At 51.1% G+C, this 25765-nt stretch overlaps 1 protein-coding gene across 1 annotated transcript in view; it reads left to right on the forward strand.

The window, feature by feature from the left end:
• Nucleotides 1–25765, forward strand: part of ITPR1 (inositol 1,4,5-trisphosphate receptor type 1) — a 293521-nt gene that overhangs the window by 242387 nt on the left and 25369 nt on the right. The window contains exons 53-60 of the mRNA XM_074312232.2: nt 5306–5428; nt 10467–10642; nt 14495–14659; nt 19108–19303; nt 20332–20424; nt 21597–21736; nt 22442–22607; nt 25218–25378. Coding sequence (XP_074168333.2) covers nt 5306–5428; nt 10467–10642; nt 14495–14659; nt 19108–19303; nt 20332–20424; nt 21597–21736; nt 22442–22607; nt 25218–25378 — 1220 coding nt within the window. The remainder of the gene's footprint in view (nt 1–5305; nt 5429–10466; nt 10643–14494; nt 14660–19107; nt 19304–20331; nt 20425–21596; nt 21737–22441; nt 22608–25217; nt 25379–25765) is intronic.

Genomic DNA, 25765 nt, shown 5'->3' on the forward strand with positions numbered 1-25765 from the left:
TAGAAAGGCGGGAGCTTTATTTCCGTCGGTCAGTCAGGAGCTGGATATTTCATTGGAAGCCCCGGATTCCAGCTACAGTTGTGATCTTTGGGGCGCCCTCTGTGGGGTGGGGCCACGGGAGGGGAAGCTGGGTTGGAGGTCAGCTTCTGGGAGCTTCCATCCTCTTCCTGCCCCCCACCGATCTGAGCAGGAACAGACCAGCCTCCCTTACTGCAGGCTGCTTCTGTCACCGCTTTTCTCCCTATGTCCCTGCACCCCAAGATTTGGCTGGTGGCAGAGAGGGTTGGGCAAGCAAGTTGGCCAGAAGGCCCGTTCCCATCTCACCCCCGCCGTATTTTCTCTCACCTCTGAGGGACATGTCATGGTCCAGCACTTGAAACCATCCCAAAACATCTTGCCCAGCCAAACCCATTCCTCCCCCAGCCCTGTGCCCGGCATCGGACAGAGGTCAGGAGGCCGTTCGCAGGACAGCACACGTGCCTCCTTGGTAGGGGCCTCGGGCAGATTCTCCCCTGTCAGCGTGTCCTTGTCACCCACTGCGGGCCTCACTTGAGCTGCTCCAACCCAAGCACCGTGAATAGTGCTGACCATGTACACAGTTCCATGCTGGGGCAATAAGAGAAAAAGAGACACCCCGAAATAGGCAGACCCCGCCCATTTCATACTCTCCTATTTTCAGCTTTGATGTTAAATGGAAGAGAACTTCCTCTTAGTTGCTGCTTTTGTCCTTCACTGGGCTGTTTGTGGTTCCAGGTGTTGGGGACAATTCTGAATTCATGGATCCGAACCTGCGTGGTAGTTACTAAAACTGTGATTTCACCCTTATCGGTGCAGGGGTGCACTTGGGCTGTTCTGATAGATCCCTTCTCAGAATGATATGGCTCTGAGTTCTATTCTGCTCTGCCACCCGCACCCTGCTCTGCACCCCCTGCAGGTTACATAACTGCTCCCAGACCGTCACCTGCAAAGTGGGGAGTTAAGAGCACCTGACTAATGGATTGACTGCAGAATGGCCATCTCATGTTCCCAGACGTATATTACATTGTAGCTGATACTGTATTTAGTCTTTCTTTGTTTCAGAATCAGTTTTCATTTCAGTGAAACTTAAACACAGCTATAGTTGTCAATTGAACGATTTTAATTGGCTTGAGCACTTCGGATGGGAAGAGAAAAATCGAAAATAACCGAATTAAACATTATTTACATATTGAGGGAAGGGAGAGATATCAGATGTGCAACTAAAATGAGATACATGTTTTCCCCCTCTAAGAGTAGCTTATTTCTCTTCAAATGAATCTGCAGAAAAGATTTTTCTGGCTTATTCGTGAGGCTGCTGTACCTTTTCCTGAATGTATCACACACACAGAATCGTCTGTGCTTTGGCCAGTCTGCAGCTGGGGCCAGACAGAAACTGAGGTCTGAGGGTGACATTGCTTGGTATTTTCTCCTGCAAGTGTTAAAATGCTCAATTCCTAGGCTTTCCAGAAGAAATCCTCTTCCCCGCTCCGCTTTCTGTCTGTCTGTCTGTCTCTCTCTCTCACACACACACACACACACACACACACACACACGCCCTTCTGTGCATTCACATGCCCTCTTGATCACGCCTCTGACATCTTCTCAGGCCTCGCCCCAGTGAAGTGAAAACTCCAGGCCAAGAAAATTCAAGGACAGTGAACAAGGGAATGGAGGCAGAGCTGCATATGCTGACACTTTCTCAGTTGGGGTTCTCGCGGATGGTTTGCCCGTGTCAGAGTAGAGCTGAGAATTCTGTCGCTGTATGTACATGGAGTCCAAATCATCAGCAAGGCCCACTTCCTTTATAAGCAAGCAAACGAAGAACTAGGAAACACTGTTACCAAGGGATACCCTGCGTTGCGGTAATTTAAATTGCCCCGCCTACCTGGGATCGTGGCAGTCTGTCTGTCCACCATGATGGAGCAGGTGTGTTGATCCAGCCAACTGTTAGCCCCTCGTAAGTAGAAATGTGCTAACAGGTAGAGCGCAGAACTGAATAATGGGTCAGCTATGATCCCTTCCTGAGAGGACGTCCCATCTGGTGGGGGCAGACCACACACCATGTTTTCAGTGGCTATAATTTAAGTGGCCGATTACAAGCAGGGCGGTAATCAGGCACTGCCACATTGTGGACATGTGGGAGACCGAGGCTTCTGAGGAAAGGTGAAGTCTGAATAGCACCTCGAAGGATAAACACAAGCCTGGGAGGTGGGGGGAAGGGAAGGCGTGTTCATTTCCTGGTGCTGCTGTGACAAATCACCACAAACTCGGAGTCTTACAACAACATACATTTATTATCTTACGTTCTGGAAGCCAGAAATCTAAAAAGCTTCTCACTGGGCTAAAATCAGTGTGTCGGCAGGGCCAGGAGCCTCCTGGAGGCTTTTCCAGCTTCTAGAAGCTGCTGCCGTTGCTCAGCTCTTAGCCCCTTCCTCCATCTTCAAGGGACCAGGAGAGACTTCTCGTGCTGCGTCACTATGACTGACACTTTGCCTCCTTGTTCCACTTACAAGGACCCTGAGGTGATGCCGGGCCCACCGAGATAATCAGGGTCATCCCCCATCTCAGGATCCGTAGCTTCATCACATCAGCAAAGTCCCTTTTGACACAAGGTAATAGTCCCAGGTTCTGGGGATTAGGATGTGAGCGTGTTTGGGGGCCGTTATTTTGCCCACCACACAAGGTATGTTAGTTTCATTCCGTTGCTGTGTAATAAACTACCCCAAAACTTAGTGCCGTAAATATGTTCTCGGTTTTTCAAGATCAGGAGTTTGGGAGTGGCTTAGCTGGGTGGTTCTGCCTTAGGGTCTCTCCTGAGGGGAAGCCAGAGCTACTCTCATCTGAAGGCTGGACTGGACCAGAAGGACCCACTTCTTACTCACATGGCTGTTGGCTCAGTTCCTCTCTGCATGGACCTCTGTGGGGCTGCTGGAGTGTCCTCACAATGGGGCAGTTGGCTTCCTCAGAGCAAATGACTGATGAGAGAGAGAGAGGGGGGGGGGGGGAGAGAACGCACGTGCGAAGAAGCAGCTGCAATGCTTTTTAGGACCCGCCTCAGGAAGCATGCCCAGCACTGCCACTCTGCCCTGTTTCTTAGAGCAAGTTGCTATGTAGCACCTTGTACTTACAGCCCACACTCCGCGGGGATGGAATTAAGCTGCACCCCTTGAAGGGAGGAGTAGCAAAGAATTTGTGCACATGGAGGCTGGACACTGCACGGTGTTTCAGGGACCATCTCTAGGCTGGCGTGCAAAGGCAGCGTGTACGGGGTAGGGAAGCGGGAGAAGAGTCTGGAAAGGGAGGGACGACATGGTTCCACCTGTCACAGGAGATAGCAGACCGTGCACATCAGACGGCCTCTAGGTGTCTGCTTGCACCTGGATAGACACCCCGTTGATTCGAAGGGCTGACTTCATATTCAGAGGGACACTCCATCTCAGTAGAATGTTAGCCTTACAAAAATAAGTTTGTGAACTATCTGCCGTCGTCGCAGGCCATTTGTCACAGTTGTGTTACAGCAGCCGGCAGGGGCTACTCCCACATTTGCTGGGGAGAACCCCATCTGAAGACTGCTGGCTTACACAGACCATCGCTGACCTCTGCCACATCCTTTGTTTTTTTCTTTTGACGACTTCTTACGTGCTTTTTACACACTCACACCCACACAAATGTGGAGAGGATGTTGTGAATTCCCGCGCGCCCCTAACTCAGGTTCAGTGATTCCCTCTACCTGATCCCATTCTCGACGTCCCTCTCTCCCCTCGGGGTTTTCCCATCCAGACCAGAAATGGGCTGCAGTCCCAGAGAAACGCCAGTGGCCATTTTTCCAGAGCCGTGATTTCTCATCTGCAGTCTGCCTCAGCCATTAACTCACCACACGTCCCCATTATCTGGACCTGGGCAGGCTCCTGGTCAGCTCCTCCACTGAGTGGTGACATGAGCCATTTATCTCTCTACTTGTCACCCCCAGAGGGTCACTGACCTGGGTGACAAGATCGCCACAGCGTCTGCCCTCTGCTGGGCCTCAGTTTCCCTCATTTATAAAATGAGAGGTTTTTTTTGTTTTTTTTTTAACTAGATGGTGCTTATAGCTCTGAAAATACAGCCTGGAAACTTCAGCTGTTACCACGTGCAAACGTGCAATGACCAATTATGAAATTACCCCGGCTCCGTTTTCTTGTGCTCTATTTTAAGCAGAGGCTTCCACAGCCTTGGCTGCTGCAGTGGCATCGTCGCAAGGTCACTGGGTTTGTCGTTGCTGCTGTCTCTAAAGTTAAATGGTGTCACTGGGCAAGAGGAACACAAGATAGAGGTCCCTTCTCACAGTCCACGCTTTTCTTTGGAGGGGAGGGTGTTGAATGAGACTGTCTCTTGGGAAGTTTGCCTCCGGCAGGGAGGCTGGGCTCATTCTTCCTCGTGTGTTTTTGATCAGCACCTAAGTGTAAGTTGCCCCCCAAGAAGAGTTCGGGGGGAAATGAAGCACCAGGGTCCCCATCGTGCCACAGGCTGGGGGCTCAAACACTGAGAATGTGTGACATGGTGTCACTTACTGGGAACAGCGGAGTAAGGTGGCAGCAGTACAAACGTGTCTGTCACCCGCTTAGTGGTGGCATTGGTACCACATCCTCTCTCCGCTGTGGCCTTTGGGGGATGGGGACTCTGCTGTGACCACCCGGTCGGCAGCTCTCCCTCCTCGTCCCCCCGCCCCCCAGAGTGGGCATCAGACTTCAGGAAAACGGCAGATGACTGTGTCGGGAAGGGGATCTTGTCTTGCTTTTAGCACCGTGAGTTAGTGGAGAACTTTGGGGGGTGGGGGGCATGTGGAAATGACGGCCATCCTAGTCTGGGGCCCAGCTGGGCCAAGTCTGATTGCCACGCGCCCACCACGACCAGTGCCCCACGCTTCTCATAGGCTCATTGGCGTCGCAGGTCTCTGGGCATCTCAGCTGGTCCTGGAGCCCTGGGGGGGGAACTCAGGATTCAGCGCGTGAACAGTGGGTACCCCCAGATTCCGTAACTGAGGGCGTTGACCAGGGCCCGGCAGGGTTTTCGATGTTCCAACTTCTCTCCTCTTCCTTGTCCCTAAATACGTCTTCTGCTCCAGTAAGTACTCCGAACAGAAATAAACCGATCTGCTGTCGTTATAAGCCTGTGAGTCACCTTCAAAACACACAGTCGTTTTCGCTATTGTGGGGGAAACCGGGAACGAGGGCCTGTGGGTGCCAAGCGGGCAGCGGGGTGGGGCGGTGCCCCGGCTGGGACCTCACCGCTCGCCGTGTCCCCACAGCCCAGCCTGTGCTGTACTGGTGTGCCCGCAACATGTCCTTCTGGAGCAGCATCTCGTTCAACCTGGCTGTGCTCATGAACCTGCTCGTGGCCTTCTTCTACCCGTTCAGAGGCGTCCGCGGAGGTATTGTCGCTGCGGTGTCGGGAGGGCTGGGGCGTCTTCACTGGGACCCTGGCAGGATGCGCACAAACGTGGGGTGCCCGTTACCCACCTCAGACAAGCTGAGACTGAAGCCTTTAGTTTTAAATCTAACTTAAAAATAATGGGAAGTTTCTGCCTATATTTATTGCCCAAGAGAGAAGCTGTGCCCTGTTAAAACTGTAAGAAACTGTCTCAGTCGGTCTCTTCATTGTATATGGGGGGAAACTGTATCTCAGAGAAGTTCAGACACTCAGCCAAGTCTCACAGCGAGAGCTAAACCCGGAATCTAGATAGCTGACGCTCAGTCCAGGAGATTTCTTTTTCCTCTACAGCATATTTCTAGAGTGGATTTCAGGCAACGAATTTGTAAGAAATCTCTGGAATTTTGGGGGGGTGGGCAAGGGGTGGGGTGAGGCAGGGCTTGAGTGACTGCAGACTGTGCCTCCTTGGGCGTTTAGTCATAAGAATGACGTGCCATTACTCACGAATAACACGTGACGTCCATGTTTCTTGTGGGCCTCCCCCCGCCCTCCTTCCCGTCACCTGTATGCATACTCTCCATACTTGGCTGAGGACAGGCAAACAGTTTAGAGGGGGCACGTGTGCACTGGTGTCCTGGAGGCATTCAGGTTCCAGGAGAGGTGGCTCCTTGGTCACGGTCCACGGCCCCCTTTCTGACACCTACGGCCACCTCCTGGGGGGTCAACTTTACAGCTCAATGTTTCCTCAGAGCTTCTCGGCAGATCAGCTCGCATACATGTCTGACAAACGCCAGGAGCCACCTTGTGTGAAACATGGGATAAAGGCCCCAAAGTAAGGCCCGCAAACAACGCAGGAGTGAGTCCCAGGCTGAGCTCTTGAGCCGGATGGCGCCGGTGTAGACTCATGTATGACAGCACACGGACACTGAGCCACAGTACACGACAGTCCGCTCTGACAGCGATGACGTGTTGTGAGGCGTGTGTCTCTAACTTACCCATTTGAGGAGCTAGCTTTTCTGTTTGGCTTTACGTTACATTGAAAGCTCCGTTTGAGTGATTTCCACCTAAACACTGGTCCGGGGGCTTTTCTTTGAGCTGCCATGTCAGGAATCCTACGTGCAGTGGCTGGAAGGATTCACCAGGCCCACAGGGCTGCCAGGCCTTCTCCAAGGGCACATCTGCCCGAAGTGAGTGGCCAGTCGGCAGAGGCAAGAGTGAGAAGTGGTCAGCCAGGAGCTCGGTCAGAGGTGACAGAGCCCAGGCTTCCTTTCTCCGCAGGGGAGTCGTCATGTGTGTCCCAGTAGGTTCTGCAGCCATGACAGGATATATTTTTATTTCCCCTCCATTTCTTTAAAAAGATCTTAAAGCGATTTTTATTGTATACCTTGGCCATTTTCTTCACTGGTCACTGGCAGCCTTGAGGCAGTGTCTGGGGACAGTAGTGGGCAGCTCCCCTCCCCTGCAGTGCCCAGCCTGGCCCAGTGGGGACCTGGACCTGGAAAGTCTGGACTTGGTGTCCAGGCCAGGAGAGCAGCTCTGTTTGTCCTCCTCACTCTCTCTCTCTGCAAGGAGCTACAAGGAGCCAGTGGTTGTGGAACCATGGTGTGGACTTGGAAATTCCTGTCGAGTTCAGGGACAAAAAGTTGCTGGCCCAGCCAGGGTCTCTGGGGCGTCCTGTTTGCTGCCGATCCAAGTATGACACCCACTGCATGACACCCACTGCATAGGTCCTTCCAGCTCTGCACAGTGGCTGTAACGTGACACCAACTCAGGCTGGGCTGCAGGAGTCCAGGCCTCCTGTTTTGGCAACGTGGGCCTTAGAACTTCATGTTGATGGACTGAACGGGAAGCACAGTTAGATCTACTGGGAGAAAAAGAGGGTGACCGGACCTCAGTGACCGAGATTGCCTCCGACACCGCCAATCACTCGCAGGGAGATTTAATCTTTCCTTTTGTGAGGCATTGTGGAGGCGTCTTCTAAACTCACTGGTAATCATCTTAAGAGAAAGGTGGTGGTAGCCCTGCTTACCTGAAAGTATTTCTTTGAGATCAGTATTTTTTCTTGTGAACTCCTAAAATGAGGGTTTCCAAAATGTCCCTCTGGAATGTGTGGAATGCCTGGTTACATGCGCTGCTGTGGCTTACAAGACCTGTGGCTGCCAGGAACAGCAGTGGCCTTAAAAGCTCCCATCAGAAGTATCATTTCCCCCCTTTATTTCAGAACAGATGAGTTAGTTACACAGTCTTTCAAAAGCATGAACGCCGGACGGCTGCATGTTTCGTACTGAATTTGTGAGCATGTCATGGTGATTAAAGCAAACACAGTACTACTTTTTAAACTTTCTTATTGACATTTTCAAATATATGTGGGAAGACAGCATAATAAACTGCCATATACCCATCAGCCCAACTTGAACAATTACCAACAGTTTGCCAATCTTGTTCATCCATCCCCTTACTATATTTTCTGAAACATTTTAAAGTCTTGTTGTTTTGCCCATAAATATTTCATTGCACATCTCTAACTTAAAAGGATATTTTTAAATATGTACAATAACCATACCATCATATCTAACAAAGCTAATAATAAATCATGTAATAGCCTGTCCATTTTCATGTTCCTCCAATTGTCTTAGAAACGTCTTTCTATAACTTTTTTTGTTTTGTTTATTGAATCTAGCATTATTTTTTAACACTGCTTTTATAGTAGGAACACAGCAGTTTTTTATACTGTCCCTGTCAGGATGTGTGTACGTCCCTTGTAGTGGTCACATTTATTATAAGATCTTAAGAGTTAAAGATGGTGGTTAAGCATTTAAGAAAATGAAAGGCAAGCCACAGACTGAAAGAAAATATATACAAAGTAGGTATCTGACAAAAGGCTTATATCCAGAATACATAAAGAGTTCTTACAACTCAATTATAAAAAGACTACCCAATTAAAACAATGGGCAAAAGACTTGATCTGATACTTCACAAAAGAAGATACACAGATGGCCAGTAAGCACCTGAGAAGATATTCCACATACCTAGTTATCAGAGAAATGCAAATGAAAACCACAATGACATAGCACTACACACTGGCTAGAATGGCTAAAATTAGAAAGACTGACAACACCAAGTATTGGTGACGATATGAGACAAGTGGAACACCAAATGCTGCTTTGGAAGACAGTAAGATAGTGTCTTATAAAATTGAACATAGGATTCAAAAATATACTTCCATGTATTTGTCCAAGAGAAATTAAAACATATGCCCATGCCAAGATTTATACTTGAGTGTTCCCAGCTGCATCATTCGTAATGACTCCGAATTGTAAACAACCCAAATATCCATTCATTGTTGAGCAGATAAATAAATTGTGGTAGATCCATGCTATTGAACCAAGCATTAGAAAGAACCAAGTATTAACACATGTAGTAATCTGAGTGAATATAAAAAATTTGCTAAGTGAAAGAAATTAAAAGGCGACCTACTAATGTGATATCTTTTCCATTTTTATGAAATTCTAGAAAATGCAAAGTTGCAGTGATAGGAAGCAGATAAGTGGTTGCCTGAGGGTGGAGATGGGTCAAGGCACCACCTGCAGGGGTACTAAGACACCTTTTGGTGATAAAAATTGTTCTGTGTCTTGCTTGTGTTGGCAGTTATGTGTCGCTGCATGTGGTGGTTGCGTGACTATATAAACTGCCAAAATTCATCAAATTCTACACGTAAAATCAGTGGGTTTTTGTTTTTACAAAAGAAGTGGTAGTTAAGGACCGTGGACTTCAGGGGCACGTGGACTGCAGCCATTTGCTCTGTCTCGGGCAAGATACGTAACCCAAGGCCCAGTTTTCTCTCGAGGAAAATGGAGGTAATAGTGCCGAGCTCGTAGGGAGGTGGAGAGGGTTAAGTAAGTGATAGTCAGTATAAAGGGCTCATATGATATCTACCCATTGTTAAAAGCACAGGAAGTGACACACATAGGTCAGTGTCCACTTCTTCCTGAATTTGCAAAGAGCTTCTGCCTCTCTCTGCCCATTTCTAATCAGGTTTCCTCTGAAGGATATCAGAAGGGGAGACTAGGTAGCCGGGGTGGGGGGACTGACGTTCGAGAGAAAATGAGTCACAACGAGTGTGGACTAAATGGACGCGGGCAGCCAACAGGCTGGGGAACAGCTGTCACCTCTAAGGGCGTCTGCTTCCTGGGTGGTGCTGCAGTCCCGGCACTGGGAGAAGTGACACTCCTTTATGTAAGTGGCCTTAATCATGGAGCACTGCTTGTTTACATCTGAAGGCGACTCAAAATGTGACAGCATTTGAAATAGGGTTTTGTTATTTTTTTTAATGAGTGTTTCACAGAACTATATTTTTAGCCATGTTGGTTCATGTTATATAACCAAGCCGTCTCATGGGACACTGTAAATAGAACTTGCAATAGCAAGAGATGACAGAAGCTGGTCTCGGCTCTCTGACTACAAGGCTAATCTAATTGTAGGATGATGCTAATGATACGGAAGGTGCCTTCCCCTTCCCTTGAAGAAATGTGATTCAGGCAGAGGACCTGCACGTTGCACGCTTTCAATAGAAATTAGAAGTTTAGGCTTGCGGTTCACCTCCCTTAAGAGTGACGTGTGACACATGTATGAGCTTACTTATTGAACAATCATTTGACGGGTGCCTCCTGGGTGCCAGATGACCACTAGAAAATAGTATCCTGTAGTGATGACCAGGGAACACAACTCAGAGGAGGACGGAGCGCCGGGCATGTGTTTTGAGGAGGCAGGGGATGCAGGGGGCTTCCCAGAAGAGGTGACGTCTAAGCTCAGACCTATGGTGACGAGGAAAGGGACAATTTCCCAGGTAGAAGGACCGTGTGTGAAGGTTTGCAGGTGGAAACAGGGATGGGACTCGTTATGTCCAGGGCAGCAATTTGGAGATGAGAGTTGGGACAAACAAGGCCAGAGGTGATTGACAAAGCCGGAAGTGTGACGAAGCCCGTGTGGATCGGTCACTGTCCTCCATGGGGCTGTGACACCCCACCGTGTCTTTCCAGGGACGCTGGAGCCGCACTGGTCGGGACTGCTGTGGACGGCCATGCTCGTCTCCCTGGCCATTGTCATCGCGCTCCCCAAGCCCCACGGCATCCGAGCCTTAATCGCCTCCACGATTCTCCGGCTGATATTTTCCGTTGGCCTGCAGCCCACGTTGTTTCTCCTGGGAGCTTTCAACGTAAGTATGGATACCTTGCTTTATGGTTGACACAAGACTAGGAATGCCTCCCTCCCTGGTAGAACCGTGGCCTGCGCTTTCCGTGGCGACAAATACTGGGTGGGTCAACTATTAAAATAGCAGAAGCAAGGCAGAGCTGCCGGTGGGCCGACCCCGCTCACCTCTCAGTACAGGGAGTCTCGCGATGCATTTCCAAGCCTGGCCGATCTCACTTTTAGGGAATATCCCTCTCAGACCTTCAGCAGGAAGGGAACAGCTGAGATTTAAATTAGTTTTGCCAATCTGATCATAGGTGTGCCGGGACAGGAGATGTTAGCCAGTAAATCAAATGATCAAATAGTAACAGCATCCACTGCTGGTGAGGCCACACAGGAGAGAGGAGACGTGAGAGGAATATTCAAACTGAGAGGGAGCCAGCAGTGAGGTTGGGAGAGAGCCGGAGTGATTTCCAAGTCAGTGGTGACTTTCGGAAATGCCGTTTTGCTACAGCTGAAGCCAACTGATGATGGGAGAATTCTGAGGAAGTGGAGACAGCTGACATGAGATAGCAGATGTACTGGAGAGGTTTCCTGGTGAGAGGAAGGAGATTTGGACGTGTGAGGCAATGCCTTCCAGAAGTTTCTGCCGTGAGCACATGAGGAGGCTGGAGGTTACTGTACAAAACTGGAAGTCATGTTGCAAACTCAGGTTAATACAGTGATGCAGTGCAGCAGTGACTGTGCCCAGATGGGCTTTCAGAAGGCAAAGGCAGCAAGGACTTTAGGGGAGGGCGGCCCTAACGAGCCGACAAGCTCAGGGAGGACGCCAGGGGGAAGCTGTGTCCTAAGGGCAGGAGAGGTGCTGGCCAGGAAGCGGGCTGACAGCAGCATTCGCCCCTGGGCCCCCCAGGCCCACGCAGCGGGAGCCAGGTCAGCTCTGCGTGGTTCACGCAGTGGTGGGCAGGGCCGCTTCCTGGATGAGTGACCTGCCCTGAGTTCCAGGATCCGGCACTTGGCTTCATCCTCCAGGTCAGCATTCCCGAAGCAAGTTCCAAGCTGGTAAGTCGTGGGTGGGAGCCATGGGGGCCCACGGTCAAATCAGTGTGGGAAATGCTGGCTTCAACAGAACGAAAGCCTTTCCACGTGCCCGTGTGGGCTGTGGAAGGGACCAGGAAGGGACCTGGTCTCACTGTGTTTCCCAAACTGATTTGCTCGGGTTTTTTTTAAGTATCACTTGGAATTAGTGTACAGACTATAGGTCAGGAACGTCTGCACCCAGTAGCAGGAAATGGCTCAAGTGTTTTTGAGGAAAGGAACGGTAGATACAAAGAAGTACTCTTGAGAAAGTTCCTTTAGTGGTGGCTTGTGTGGATTCAAGTGAGGGGGGCCACCGGCAGGGTGGCCATGGAGGCTGCAGCAGAGCTTTCCATTAGGTGTGCAAAGCCTGGGAGAGGTAAGAAGGCAGGTACAGGTGTCAGCGCTGCAGAGGAGAGAGTAACAGTGGTGGGCGTGGACTTAGAGCCTCACACCTGAAGACAACCCAGGGCTCCATCTGGGTCCCTTTCTGGGGCGGAGGAGATAGTGCTGTCTGATTGGGGGGGCAACTGGACCTGCAAATTTTGTCACAGAGAATTGGGAGGAGAATAATGCCTTCCACTAACATGAAGTCGTGCGAAGACCTAGTTTTCAGGGTGGAAATACACTGAAATTGTTGACATACTGGGCTTGAGGTGACAGGACAAGCTGTTATGATAGCTGTGGCCTCTGCAAATGCATGATCAGAGTGACAGAGACATACTGGTGTTGCAGAAGGGAGTGTAAGTGTCACCTGCAGTGAGACAAAGCCACCTAAGAAGGAAAAGAGAATAAACAAGTAAATTAAAGGAAAACTCAGTGTTTCAGAAGTTGTCTTGGATGGGCTGTCTAATTCTTTTGTTCCTCTGGCCTTGAATCGCCCCACTGTTGTCTCTTAACATAGATTAGTTGGGAGAAAGGCTCAAATTATACAATTAATTACCATTTATAACAATATTAGCTTGGGGAAAATGCTGAAATAACTATAATAAACAATTAGAGGGAATTTAAAAAGAGGAACACGTGGCGTATAGGGGAGAAGAAGGATTAGCTATGGACAGAGAAGGAATTTGGAGAACTAAGCGGGCGGAGCAGGACGGTGGTGGGGAAAGTGGTTGGGGGGGGGGAGCCGTGACCTGCTGTAGGATCTGGGAGACCCCGCAGGTGCCCCTGCAGAGTCCTGTGGAGACGTGGAAAGGTGGGACCAAGAGCAGGATCAAAGACTGATCGAGCAGGGTCACCAGGACGTTGGGACCACCGACTGAGTCCACAAACAGGAGAGATTTGCTGGCGGAGAAAACTAGGGCAGAGGTGAAAGGGGAGCCGACTGCTCTGTCGTGACGACGCAGGAGCCTGGGCATGTTAGAGCGACTGGAATGTCTGCCAGAGCGTGGCCATTTTTTTTTTCTTTTCTGCAGCTGCATCAATGCAGCTCATTCCGCGTCAGTGGTACTCTCTCACCCCGTGAAAGAGCCCACACTGGTGAAGTGTAGAATGTTAGAAAGAAAGAAAATTAACCACCTACTGGGTTGAACGCGTACTGTCTGAGAAAGCCACACATGCTCTGTGTCCTTACTTATCTGATTGTGGAGCAGCTCACTCACACTGAACCCCCAGATTAATTGGCAGAACCTCCCAGCCAGTGGCCAGGCTAGCGAGGGTGGCAGACGGTGGTTTTTACTAAGTGCCTCTGAAGAGCTTTCGCTCCAGCCTTCTCCTGATGCAAGTTTTTGTATCTGCACATTGATACACTTCTAGGCATGGGGTTTCTGTCACAGGTGGGCTACATCATACGGTACATCCGCCTTGCGTTGCCGGTGCCGGAAAACCTAATCCACGCTACTTGAAGCAAAGGAGGAAATGTCTGGGTTCGAGTGACTGAGAAATCGAGAGGCTGGCTTCAGGGGTGACTGAAGCCCGGGGCCTGGGCAGTAGCGTCAGGGCCCAGCCCCACTTGTCCCTCTTGGGTCTGCACTGGTGCTTCTCGAAGGCTCCATGGGATGGCAGAACGGTTGCCGGCTTTCTCTCAGGGTCAAGGTCAGGGGTGATGAACAAAATGGTATTTTCTGCCGTCCGAGGAAAGGTCTCAGTGGGTCGCATGGGCTTCACTTGGTCGTGTGCCCGTCCCAGAACCAACGCTATTGCCAGGGGCATATAATACTCTGATGGGCCAGGTTGGAGCCCCACGTGGACCTCAAGGACGGATAAGAAATTTCCCAGAGGAAAAGAACTTGTTCCCAGAAGGGGCAGGGGAATTGATCATCCTGAAGTCCCTTTTTCCCCCCAAGAAAAATCTCATTTTCCTGGTGAAGTTACAGCAGATGAGCGTCAAGAACGGGCTGCTTCTCATTGAGCTGTAACCCTCTAATGCCTAGAGCGTCACAGATACTCAGGAAACGCTTTTCCTCACACCCATCACAGGGCTCATGGAGTGAGGTGGCTTCTGTGTTTGACCAACTCATATAAGAATGTTAGAAATGATTCATACCTCATTTTGGAAATCATCATTTCAGTACATGCTAATTTTGTTTTTGTCATATATGAATGCCACTTGGTCGCTGCTGTACATGAAGTGATTCGACTGCCCATAACCTTTAACATGCCTGAAAAGCAAAGGAACAAAATGACTTAGCTCCGCAAGATGGTTCTTGGCGGGTCCGGTGGGCACTTGGCTCCAGAGGAAGCTTCGTTTGGGGCCAGTTACTGACACACGTGTGACCACGAATCGCCCTTCGCGCTCACGGAGTGTCTGGAGATTGGTATAGTCCTGCCTAGGTGACTGTCCTTCTCATTGCTCCAGGTCTGCAATAAAATCATCTTTCTCATGAGCTTTGTGGGCAACTGCGGGACCTTCACCAGGGGCTACCGAGCCATGATCCTGGACGTCGAGTTCCTGTACCACTTGCTGTATCTGCTCATCTGCGCCATGGGGCTGTTCGTCCACGAATTCTTCTACAGTTTGCTGGTGAGTTCCTGGTGTCCACAGATGCTCCTCGTTGAGAACCAGGACAGTGTCCTCCCTCTCGGCCCCGAGCCCTCCTTGTAATGGCGATGGGTGTGCCTGGTGTATCAGGGTCGTCGCCCCCCGTCCGCGGCGTCTGGGGGAGCTGGACAGGAAGCCACCAGGCAGCTGGGCAGCCGTCAGGTGCCCAGGTGGCACTGGTCACGCTCCGTTTACTGTTCGTGACAGACATGCCACAGCAGGAGATGTGCGCCTGTGTTTGTCTTTATTTCTTAGACTCAGCCAGTGCTTACCAAGGAGAGTGTTTTTGAGACTATCGTCTTCTTACAGTTCCGCTGGGCTCCGTTTTCCAGTGAAAACATGGAGTGACAGTAAGCGCAGGAGCTATTCCAAACTCCCAGGACCTGTGCCAAGGGGCTTGACAGGTTTCCTTGTCCAGGACACCTTTTCAGTAGAAGTCATTGTGTGCCAATGTGAGCCAAGTGGTTAGTGTCTTGAGAGCCTAGCAAACGAGTTGTGCCCGTCCCCTTCCTCCTGAACGGTCATTTTTATTTTTAAATTACAGACCAAATATCTGTGTACTCTCCTGTCATTAGAGGGACTCTAATTGTACATAGAAACCATTTCCTTGTACTACATCATACGATATGAAGCGTAACATGGACCTGTCTGCAAGCAGAACCATCCCTCAAGGGATGAGCAGTATGAAAATGTAAGGATAACATAACGATCAAGGTCTTAAGACGAGAGACTTACAAAAGGGGGAGGAGGAAAGCTCTTCAGGGTGGTGCTCTCAGGTGGGCTCTGGGCTGGTTACCGAGCTGCTCTGAGCCTCAGTTTCCCCGACTGCAAAACCAGGAGGAGGACGTGTGACCCCGACAGGGCTGTCGTAGGGATTATATGTGCAGCTGTGTATGCCAGGGTCTTGGGATGACACCGCCACACCGTCCGTGCTTAGCTGTTGCGAGCTATCCCTGCTGCCTTTGTCGACGCCTCTCCCCCCTGTCCCCATCCAGACCCCACCAGCTGTCCCTGTTCGGGTCAGCAGGATTATTAGCTCATTCCTCGGCAGGGACGTTGGCAGGCTGAGGCGAGTGGCCTTCGAGGTTTTAGGCAAAGAAGTCTCTGGCCGTACCTGTGATCGCTATTTGTGTGGCCTCTTTTGGTCGCTCTATATCAGAAATCTTAGGGCTCAGTATGTTCTGAGCCTTTTTGCAGCAATGTTGCTGGATGGGGTTCCGATGTGTGAGGCAGAGAGACACGAGTCTACAGGCAGGAGGCAGTCTGGGCGGCAGCCTCTCCCAAGAGACAGGAGGGTCCCTTACAGACAGTGCCATCTCTCCCTGGGAGAGTCCGCTTTTTCCCACAGTCTCCATCCAGCTAGCTTCATTTCCTTTCTGTTCATTCACACCCCCTTCCTTGGGTCATTAGCAACGCCAGCCAGTGCCAGTGCCAAATGTGGGGGCTGTCACGGTGAGACAAACCAGTACCATCCCTGCCCTCCTGGGCCTCCCAGCCCTGAAGATAAGGTACTCGCATTACTGAGTGTTCACTGTGTGCTCGTTCATACTCTCTCCAGCTACCTCTGAGGTAGATGATACCTGCACACGACAGGCAGTGAAACGGAGGTGTGGTCAGGTTAGGGAACCTGCCCCAAGTCCCGCCGAGACGGGGAGCAGCCCAGCTCTGCTGATGCCTAGCCCTGACCGCCTTTCACCTGAGCTTGTGGAAAAGCCCCGGCTTCAGACAACTGGTATTTCCCATCACGGTTTGCTCTCAGATCTCATCTGTCACAGCAACAGGAGTGGCTGACTCGGGGCTTCCGATGACATCACTAGGGCTCTACTCACTTTTAGAAAACTTAACAGGACCAGATGAGACTGGCTGGACGCCTCTCATGAGCATCCGGGGTTTGCTAAGCTATCTGGTTCTTGACTTGTCTGCGACCTCAAGTGACGTGTTTCTTTTGGTGTCAAATGCAGTATTTGCCACGTCTGTTGAGAACCACAGACAAAATACTGAAATCATTCAAAGTATTACACAAATAAGGAAAGCCTGTGGCAGAAGGCACTGGAGCGAGACCTCCAGGGAAAACCCACATCTCACAGATATGAAAGCTCCACTCCAACAGGCCAGAAATGGAGAGTGGGTGATGGGGGCCTCATACGAGGGCTGGGGCCCCTGACACTGACTGAACCTGGTCTCAAGTCTGCATTCAAGTTGTGTCCTTAGAAAAATATTAACACCCCAAGATGAAAATGTGCAAAGTTCATAGACAGGCAGGTAACAAAAGGAGAAATCCAGACAGAAAGGCTGGGAAAATGTACATCCTCGAGGCTAAACAAAGACATGCTAATTAAAACAACTGTGATCTCCCATTGTACCTGTGACATTGGGAAGTGTTCAGGAGCGTGGCCGTGGCCAGGTCTAGTGAGTGTGGGCTAAATTGGGCATCGGTTCCCGCAGTGGTGAGTGTAAACGGCTCCAACTTTTCTGGAAGGCAGTGGGGTAACATGTCTATTATAACATCCGACCCAGCAACTCCATTCTGGAAATTCACCAAAAAGAGAGAACTGGGCAGGTTTGTGTAGAAGCAAGTACAGAAGGGTTCATCACAGTATTGTTTTTAATGACATATAATTGAAAACATCTTGACTGTAAAAAAAAAAAAGAAAAGATAATTAGTTAACTAAACGGTGGCTTTTCCATACAGTGAAATACTAGGTGGTCATTTTTGACATAAATGTGCTCAGGATTGCTTGGTGAACGAGGCTGACTACATGCCAGTATGATGGCACAATATTTTTGTAAAAGTACGTATGCATATATTACATTTTTTCAAATGTAAGCCTGGAAGGAAATAACTTCTCGAGTAGATGTCTATAGATGGCGGGGTTCTTCGTGGTTTTTGTTTTTCTTTGTGCGTTTCTGTGTTTTCAAAGTTCTCCCCATGGAGCTTGTGTAATTTTCTGATTAGAAGAACGCTTTTCCTTTATAAAGTCATGCATGTCCATTGTTTTGAAATCAGAAATAATAATGAGTGAAAAGAAAAAAATCACTGTCACTTCCATGATTGGTGGGAAGGGCTGGCATGTTACCTCTGTGGTTCACCCACAGAAAACGCGTCATTTGTTGTCTGACATGGCTGTCACTTGCGACTCGGCGGTGTGTTGCTGGGAAATATCTCACCAGCCTTAAAAGCTGCATTAGCCTTTTGTGCTCTCCTGCTGACTACACGCTCGCGTCCGTGTAAGTTTCCTCCTTGACCGGGTGCTGTCCCCACTGGTCTCAGGCACAGACAGGTGTTGCGGAGGCAGAAGGGCTCATGGACCAGAAAATGAACTCAGATTTAAAATTCTACGTCGGGAGGGACGGGGACATCAGCAGGTTCAGGCCACTGGTTTTACAGACGAGGAAACTGAGGCCCAGAGATGCGTTCAACATCTTGCGACAAATGAAAAGCAAAGCAGTCAGGATTCAGCCTTGTCCCCTGACTCACTTGGCTGTGTGCAAAGCTGCAGTGGGGCAGCACCTCCAGGGGAGGCCCAGATGTCAGCACAGCTGTCGGGGCTGTACCTGTAAGGACCTCCGTCCCCCATGAAGCCACCTTCTTGCAAAGGGCAGGCCTCTTAGCAGAGGGCAAGCCAAGATGTGAGCACACCGTGACTGCAGGGGCCTCGGCCTCCACCAGGGGGTAAGAAGGGCCTCGGCTTCCTGGTGTGTCACTGCCACCATTGTACCTGCCACAGACTACTTGTGTGACCGTTCTTCATCAGGAAGTTAATGATAATGATCTGTCGTCTACCGTGTACTTAGCACATAAGTATGACCATACGCTAAGTGCTCTATGTACATCATCTGTTTATTCTTTACAATAACTCTTTGTCCTTCAGTCTGCAGGTGAGGAAACTGAGGCTCGGGGTGGGAGGGAGGGAAATTCCTAGCCCAGGCCACTGGCCACAGGTCGCTGAGCTAAGATATGAACCTCTGTCTAACTCGGGAGTCCTTGCTCCCTGCACTGGCCTCCATGGGGCCCTGAGCTCCAGGCGGGTGAGCCTGATACCCAGGGCGGCTGGTCCTTAGTTCAGACTCAGTCCCCACGGCCTGAATGGAGCCTGCCAGGACCTTGTCACTTTCCTCGCCCTTGTTTCCTGAAACTCACTGGTACGACCCTGTACTTTCTATAGTGCTAGGACCGCTCACCTGTCTATGTGCCCCTGAGATCGCTCTGCTTTCCCGCCTGCCTTTTCTGTTTATCTTTCCTCACTTTTCCCATCTCACTGTTCACTGTGAAGAAGGCATGTGAAAAGTGGTAGGCTAGCAGTATATATTGCTTTTGGGGTTTCCAGAAGGGTAAGTGCCCGTACAGCAAGCTTTCATTACAGGACAGTGATGTCTGTGTGTCAGAGGCCTCTGAAAGTGTCCCATCTTCTTTCTGTTTGCTCTACAAGCTTTTTGATTTAGTGTACAGAGAAGAGACTCTGCTTAATGTGATTAAGAGCGTCACCCGGAATGGACGGTCCATCATCTTGACGGCAGTTCTGGCTCTGATCCTGGTGTACCTGTTCTCCATCGTGGGCTATCTTTTCTTCAAGGACGATTTCATCTTGGAAGTAGACAGGCTGCCCAACGAAACAGCTCTCCCAGGTGGGTGTCGAAACGTCTCGCCTTTTTTAATGTTAAAAGAACATTTCCTGATTATAACTGAACTGAAGGGAACCATGCCTTCGTGGAATAAGTCTCTCCCTGACACCAGAGAATGAGCAGCCTGAACGTGAGACAGTGGTTCGCTAGGTTTGGGGCCACCCACGGGGACCCTGCACATGTGGTGCATCTTCATAAACCTTCCTGGGAAATGCCCACAAGATAAGGTGGAAAACCGCAGACTAGCTACAGGAGGACCCGTGTGTGTGTGTGTTTTAATTAAAAAGTTCACATGTCTCTTAGAGTATGGGAGAATGGACCCTCCGACTGCTAGCAGTGGCCATCCCTAGGGCTTTCTGACTACATGCAGGTTTTACAGTGGGCTTGTGCTATGTTTGTATAAAGCAAGAACAGAGAACACATCCAATTGTGAGAATGAAAAAAGAAATCATACTTGAGTGCTTTTTTCCCCTCAATTAAAATATCTGACACTGGTCAGTGAAATATTACTGGTTTTTCATCAGTTAGCTGGGCACCCTAAGTCCACTGAGCACACTAGAATCACTGAGACTAAGCCAGGCGGCCTTTCCTCCTTCCCAGCACTCCACTCCAGCCTCCACGCTGACATGGAATGGCATGTGTTCCGACCATCCCAGGGTCTGAACTAAACTGGTCCAGCCCATGGATTTGTGCTAATGCTCACCGACGCTTCTGTGCAAAGTTGGTGTAAACCTTGCTGGCGTTCACACGTTCAGCCATGTTTGTCAGAGTTTCAACTGTTGAAAGTTGGAGAGGTGCTATTTAAGTGCAATGTTTCTAGTAAGCCTCCAGGAATTGACACTTCAGGCTTTTCTCCCATCCAAGATCACCAAATGAAAGTGTAAACTGCATCTCTACTTGGAATTTATGTGCAGGATTGTAGGGTGTTATTTGTGTAAAGAATTGTTTAATCAGCCGTGAATCGGGGACTTCAAACATTTTAACCATCTGCTCTCAGATTGTGCATCATGAAATTTCCTTCTCTCTCCCAGAAGCCGGCGAGAGTTTGGCAAGCGAGTTCCTGTACTCTGACGTGTGTAGGGTAGAGACGGGGGAGAACTGCTCGTCTCCTGCTCCCCGACAAGGTAGGACCTCGTAGCCTGAAGCCCCACGTTAGTGCCAGGCTTAGCGACCCTTGATGTTGGAATCAGATGAAAGCAAAGTCGCTGCTCAGAAGCAAGGCCAGTGGCAAAGGCTGGGAGAGTGGAGGGAGATGAAAGGAAAGGAAAGGAAGGCACCATGGGATTCATCCAGTATTCCCTGAGTGCCCACTGTAGCCAGAGACCGTGCTGTCCTCTAAGATACCGTAATATGGGGGGAGGCAGGCAGGCAGGCAGTTGGGGGATTACTTGAGAGTTGCTAAATGCTGGGAATAAGGGTGGTAGGCAGAAGATAAGCACCTGGCCTAATATTGGAGTAAGAGTATCACCGAAGAGGTGATAGCTAAACTAAAACAGAATCTTGGGTGAAGGAAGAGGGGCAGGTATTCCAGTTAGAGGGAATACTGTTGTCTGCAGGCTTGGAGGGGTGAGTACAGCAGGCTTAGGGAGATACTGATTAGGAGGAAGAAGAGTAGCAAGAAATGAAGCCAGCGAGGTCAGTAGAGGGCCAGATCATGAAGGGTCTTCCATGTCAGGCTAAGGAGGTTAACCTTCATCCAAAGGATGATTGGAAGTTGTTGAAAGCGGGTGATAGGACGAGATCAGTGTTTTATGTTAGCAAGACTGCAGCTTGTCACTGCAGCTGGAGGAAAGAACACAGCAGGCAGCAGGGCATGGTTCTGTCTCCAAACACCAGTGAGAATGGACAGCCTCCGATGTAAAGCGATTTGTCCAGAGGAGGTGCTGTAAGACTGGCTTTAGCCCTCACAGCGCCCCAGTGAGGAGCCTGGGTCCGGTGGCATTACCCTCAGCCGAGTGCAGAGACAGGCTCATGCCTCAGAGTGTTAAGCAACTTCAGGTCAAAAGCCTAGTCAGAGCTGGGACTAGAGTTTAAAATCTGCAACGAATAGGGCACATTTTAGAATTAAGAGAGGACAGGGCAGTTCTGAGACGCTCGGGGAACTAGCAAGGGGCAGTGATGAAAACAGAATCGCCCCAGATGCCTTCATCTTGTCAAAAGGACGCATGTGATGCGTGGAATCCTTCCTTTTGTTCCGTGTCCCTGTCGGTCCGCGGGCGAGGTGGCTTTCCGGGGCCGCCGCAGAGCGCTGGGCCTGCCTTCGCTCACGTGCGTCTGCCGCTTGCCGTGTTCACAGAGCTGCTGCCGGCCGAGGAGACGGAGCAGGACAAGGAGCACACGTGCGAGACGCTGCTCATGTGCATCGTCACGGTGCTGAGCCACGGGCTGCGCAGCGGCGGCGGCGTGGGCGACGTGCTCCGGAAGCCGTCCAAAGAGGTGCGCGTCCGCCGCCCACGGGGGGAGGGGCGGCGGGGGCACAGCGCGGGGGGCACGGCGCGGGGGGCACGGCGCGGGGGGGCACGGCGCGGGGGGGCACGGCCCGGGGGGGCACGGCCCGGGGGGGCACGGCCCGGGGGGCACGGCCCGGGGGGCACAGGCCGGGGGGGCACAGGCCGGGGGGGCACAGGCCGGGGGGGGCACAGCCCGGGGGGGCACAGCCCGGGGGGGCACAGCCCGGGGGCACAGCCCGGGGGCACAGCCCGGGGGCACACGGGCAGCCTGGGCGGGGGCTCCAGGCCAAAGCCCCCTGAGGGCCACTTCCCTCTCGGTCTGTCACTCGGACACCTTGCAAGGGGCCAGTGCTCCAGTCACACTTAAATGACTGTCCCCTTTGGGGTTGGGTGTGGCCCCCCCGGACACGCTCCACAGCCCCTCCGCGCCCAGGAAGCGCGGCTCTGCCCGGGTCACGTGACACTCGGTGACGTCACAGTGTGGACCCGGGCGTGGGAAGAGCCGCGGTTGTGGCTTCTCGAGTCTGACGCCCTAGTTCACTTGGGCCAAAGTTGACTGAGGGCTACTGCCGGGGTCAGGCTGTGCCACGAGGTGTGACGTGTGACGGGGGTGCAGGGAGCCGCCCCCGTGCGCCTGGCCCTGCGGACCGCGGGCGCTGGGCGGCCTGCCTGACGGCGCCCCTCTCCCCAGGAGCCCCTCTTCGCCGCCAGAGTCATCTACGACCTGCTGTTCTTCTTCATGGTCATCATCATCGTCCTCAACCTCATTTTCGGGGTCATCATCGACACCTTTGCGGACCTGAGGAGTGAGAAGCAGAAGAAGGAGGAGATCCTGAAGACCACGTGCTTCATCTGTGGTGCGTGCGGCAGCCGGGCTCGCCCGGGGCCTGGGGCTTCTCCTGGGAGTAACTGGGTGCCGAGGGGCCCGCGCCGCAGCGGCCAGTCTGTCTAAGGCACGGGGCTCCGGGAGCAGGCGCGGGATCGCTGACCGTCTGGTATGAGTGCATCTCGGGGTCTCGTTGGGCCACCGAGTGTCCCTGGGCCCCAGCCTCAGCGACTGCAGGGGAGGCCGTCGCCGCAGCCGGTACCGAGCTGCGCGTGAACAGAGGCCCCTCGCAGAGCGAGCGTGTGTGGCCAGAGTCGGGAGTCAGACGGGTTCTGAGTAAGCGTCTGCCACGTCCTCGCCGCGCCGCCTTGGTTTAGTCATTTCGCTTCTCTGAACCTGCCCTGCTCATCTGTGAAATGGGTGCAGTAGTATACTTCCGCATTGCGGTGGGACTTAGGGGAGCTCGTTTATGTGATGCTCCTAGGACAGACCTGCAGTCAGGGGCTGGGGGTGCGTAGGGAACGCCCACATGGGGGGCGCCACCAAGGAGGTCCTCTGGGAGCTGAGGGATGGGTTCAGGATTGTCCGTAATACACTTACTAAGCATATACATTTCCTGCTGGTACGCATGCTCAGATGACATTTTCCATTTAAAACTGTTTTTGCCCCGTTTAAAACCCTTTAAAGCATTTTTTTGACATAATTTCCAGAGTTATAGAAAAATCATAAGAATAGTACAAGGAATTTCTATATACTGTTCACCCAAATTCCCCCAATATTAATATTTTACACCATTGGCTGTATTCACACACACGCACACACAATTTTTCTGAGCAGTTTGGGAGTAGCTAACACAGCCCCTAAATATTTTCGTATATAGTTCCCAAAACAGGAGGCTTCTCTGACATGTCTCCAGTATAATTATCAGAATTGGGAAATGAACAGAGACACCATCCTATTACCTCATTCAGAAGTTACCCTTTCTCCCGGGAATGTCCTTTACAGCAAATGAAAGTCCCGGGTCATGTGCTGTATGTAGGCCTCAGGCCTCTTCAGCCTCCCTTACGTTTTTGAAGAATGTAGGTCACTTATCTTGTAGAATGTCCCTTGGGTCAGGTTTGTCTGATGCATCCCCACGGGGAGATGGAGGTTATGTATTTTTTACAGGCACCTCCGAGTGGTGGCCTCAGGGCGTCACATGAGGCCCCGGCTGCCAGCTTCCCGTCACTGCTGCTTAACCAGACTCACTCGGGGAAAGTGGCGTCTGCCAGGTCTCCTCCCCCCTGTGCAGTTACTGTCTTTCTCTTTGCAGTTAACAGCCATTTTATGGGGAGATACTTTGAGACGACGTAAATATCTTATTATTCCTCAAAGTACACGTGAACCTGCTCGTTCTAGCACCCTCTGAGGACTCCTGCCTGAGTCTCTTATCATGATAGTCACCAAATGCTGATTTGCGTATTATTCTTCCTACATTTCTTGGCTTTTTATTTTTAAAAAGTAACGTTCTCTTCTCCCCACCTGTGGATGTGGATGTTATATGTTTGTATTTTTAACAGCATAGATGAATAGGTTTTTATTTTAGTGGGTTATGATCTTTCACTGTCATGATTTATTTTGATGCTCAGAGTGCCCCCAGTGCCCCCAGTGAGCGCGTGGCAAGCTGGCTGCTGTGTTTGGTCATGGCGCCATCGTTTCCTAATGGACTTCCTTAGTGTTTTAACACCGTAAGATGCTGCCGGCTCAGGCTTACCAGGCACCTTCCCTGCCCTGCTGTCAGCATTTCTCCGAGGAGCCCTGGTTCCCTGCAGTACAGAGTGGTAGCTAGAAGGTCTGACTGAGGGACGAGGTGTGCTCGTTCCCACTGGTTTATTAGGGTGCAGATTTAAAGGATACATGTCTGTGTATATGTGCGTGTGTGTGCACACAGCTGTCACACACATACCTCTGTACCGGTTTCCTTACCTGTATGAAAAAGGAAGACTTTGTACTGATGCCTCTTATTCCAGTTCAGCTTTACAACGTTTATTCTGTCTTTCTCCCTTTATATATTGGTGCTCTCTTCTGTGACAGGAAGAAATCTGGCTCCATTAACCTCCATATGTACTCATTTATTTATTTGCTCAGTCTGAGGCTACATAGAAACTAGTGTCAGAATTGCTCACCCAGACCTCTGCAAAATATAAACTTACCAGCTCCAGTTCAAAATGTGTTCAGAGATCTTTTTGTCCTTATTCTGCCCCTCCAAAACTTTTTAACATGCCTATGTGTTGGCATTTACTTGGGAGAGGGGACCTCACACTCACTGGTTGCCTGCTGTTCATGAGCGTGTCACACCCCTGCTCAGGTGGCCCCCAACCGCACCTGAGCAGAGCGGCAGTCTTCCCGTTCCTTGCAAGGCAGCCGGCACGTGGAGAGCTGGCAAGTGGCAGGGGTGGGATTCAAAGCCCAGTCGCTCTGGCTCCCCCTCCCCCCCCCGTGCATTCCTGCTATGATGTAGCAGTGACCGCATTGAGGGGCCACCAGAACCCCAACTCTACAAAGAAAGGCGTGGAGCCACAGCCCCCTCAGACAGCTCTGCAGTGGGTTTTTCTTCTCATGGCTGCTCACTTGGGGTTGGGGGCTTTCTGTGTCTTTTCAGGCTTAGAAAGAGACAAGTTTGACAACAAGACTGTCACCTTTGAAGAGCACATCAAAGAAGAACACAACATGTGGCATTACCTGTGCTTCATCGTGCTGGTCAAGGTCAAGGACTCCACGGAGTACACGGGGCCCGAGAGCTACGTGGCTGAGATGATCCAGGTGAGCTGCACGGGTCCCCGCCAGCCTGGGAGCCAGCGGGGAGGTCACATGGCAGCGTCACGTCTGATGCCATTTATCATGACCAGGCACTGGACTCGAGACCCTGTGTGTCCTCCCAAGTGACCTTCAGAAGCCCCAGACACGCAGTGTCATCTCCGTGTTAAAGGGTTGGAAACTGGGTCTCCGTGGGATTAGCACGCCACCTGAGCTGGGCCGGGGGTTTTAACCGAGACCTGCCAGGGTGGCCTGACTCCCTCCGCTGGCCCCGCCTCGCTCCCTGCCAATGGATGCTTTTGTTGTTGTTTTGGGGGGCTGTTTGCCTTAAGACCAGGTCTCTGAGAGGTATGTTTATAAAATGATCGCCTGGTAGGGTTCAGTGTGACTGAC

This window comes from Rhinolophus sinicus, chromosome 5, assembly GCF_057876585.1.
Source record: "Rhinolophus sinicus isolate RSI-liver-muscle chromosome 5, RSI-T2T, whole genome shotgun sequence".
Lineage (NCBI taxonomy): Eukaryota > Metazoa > Chordata > Mammalia > Chiroptera > Rhinolophidae > Rhinolophus > Rhinolophus sinicus.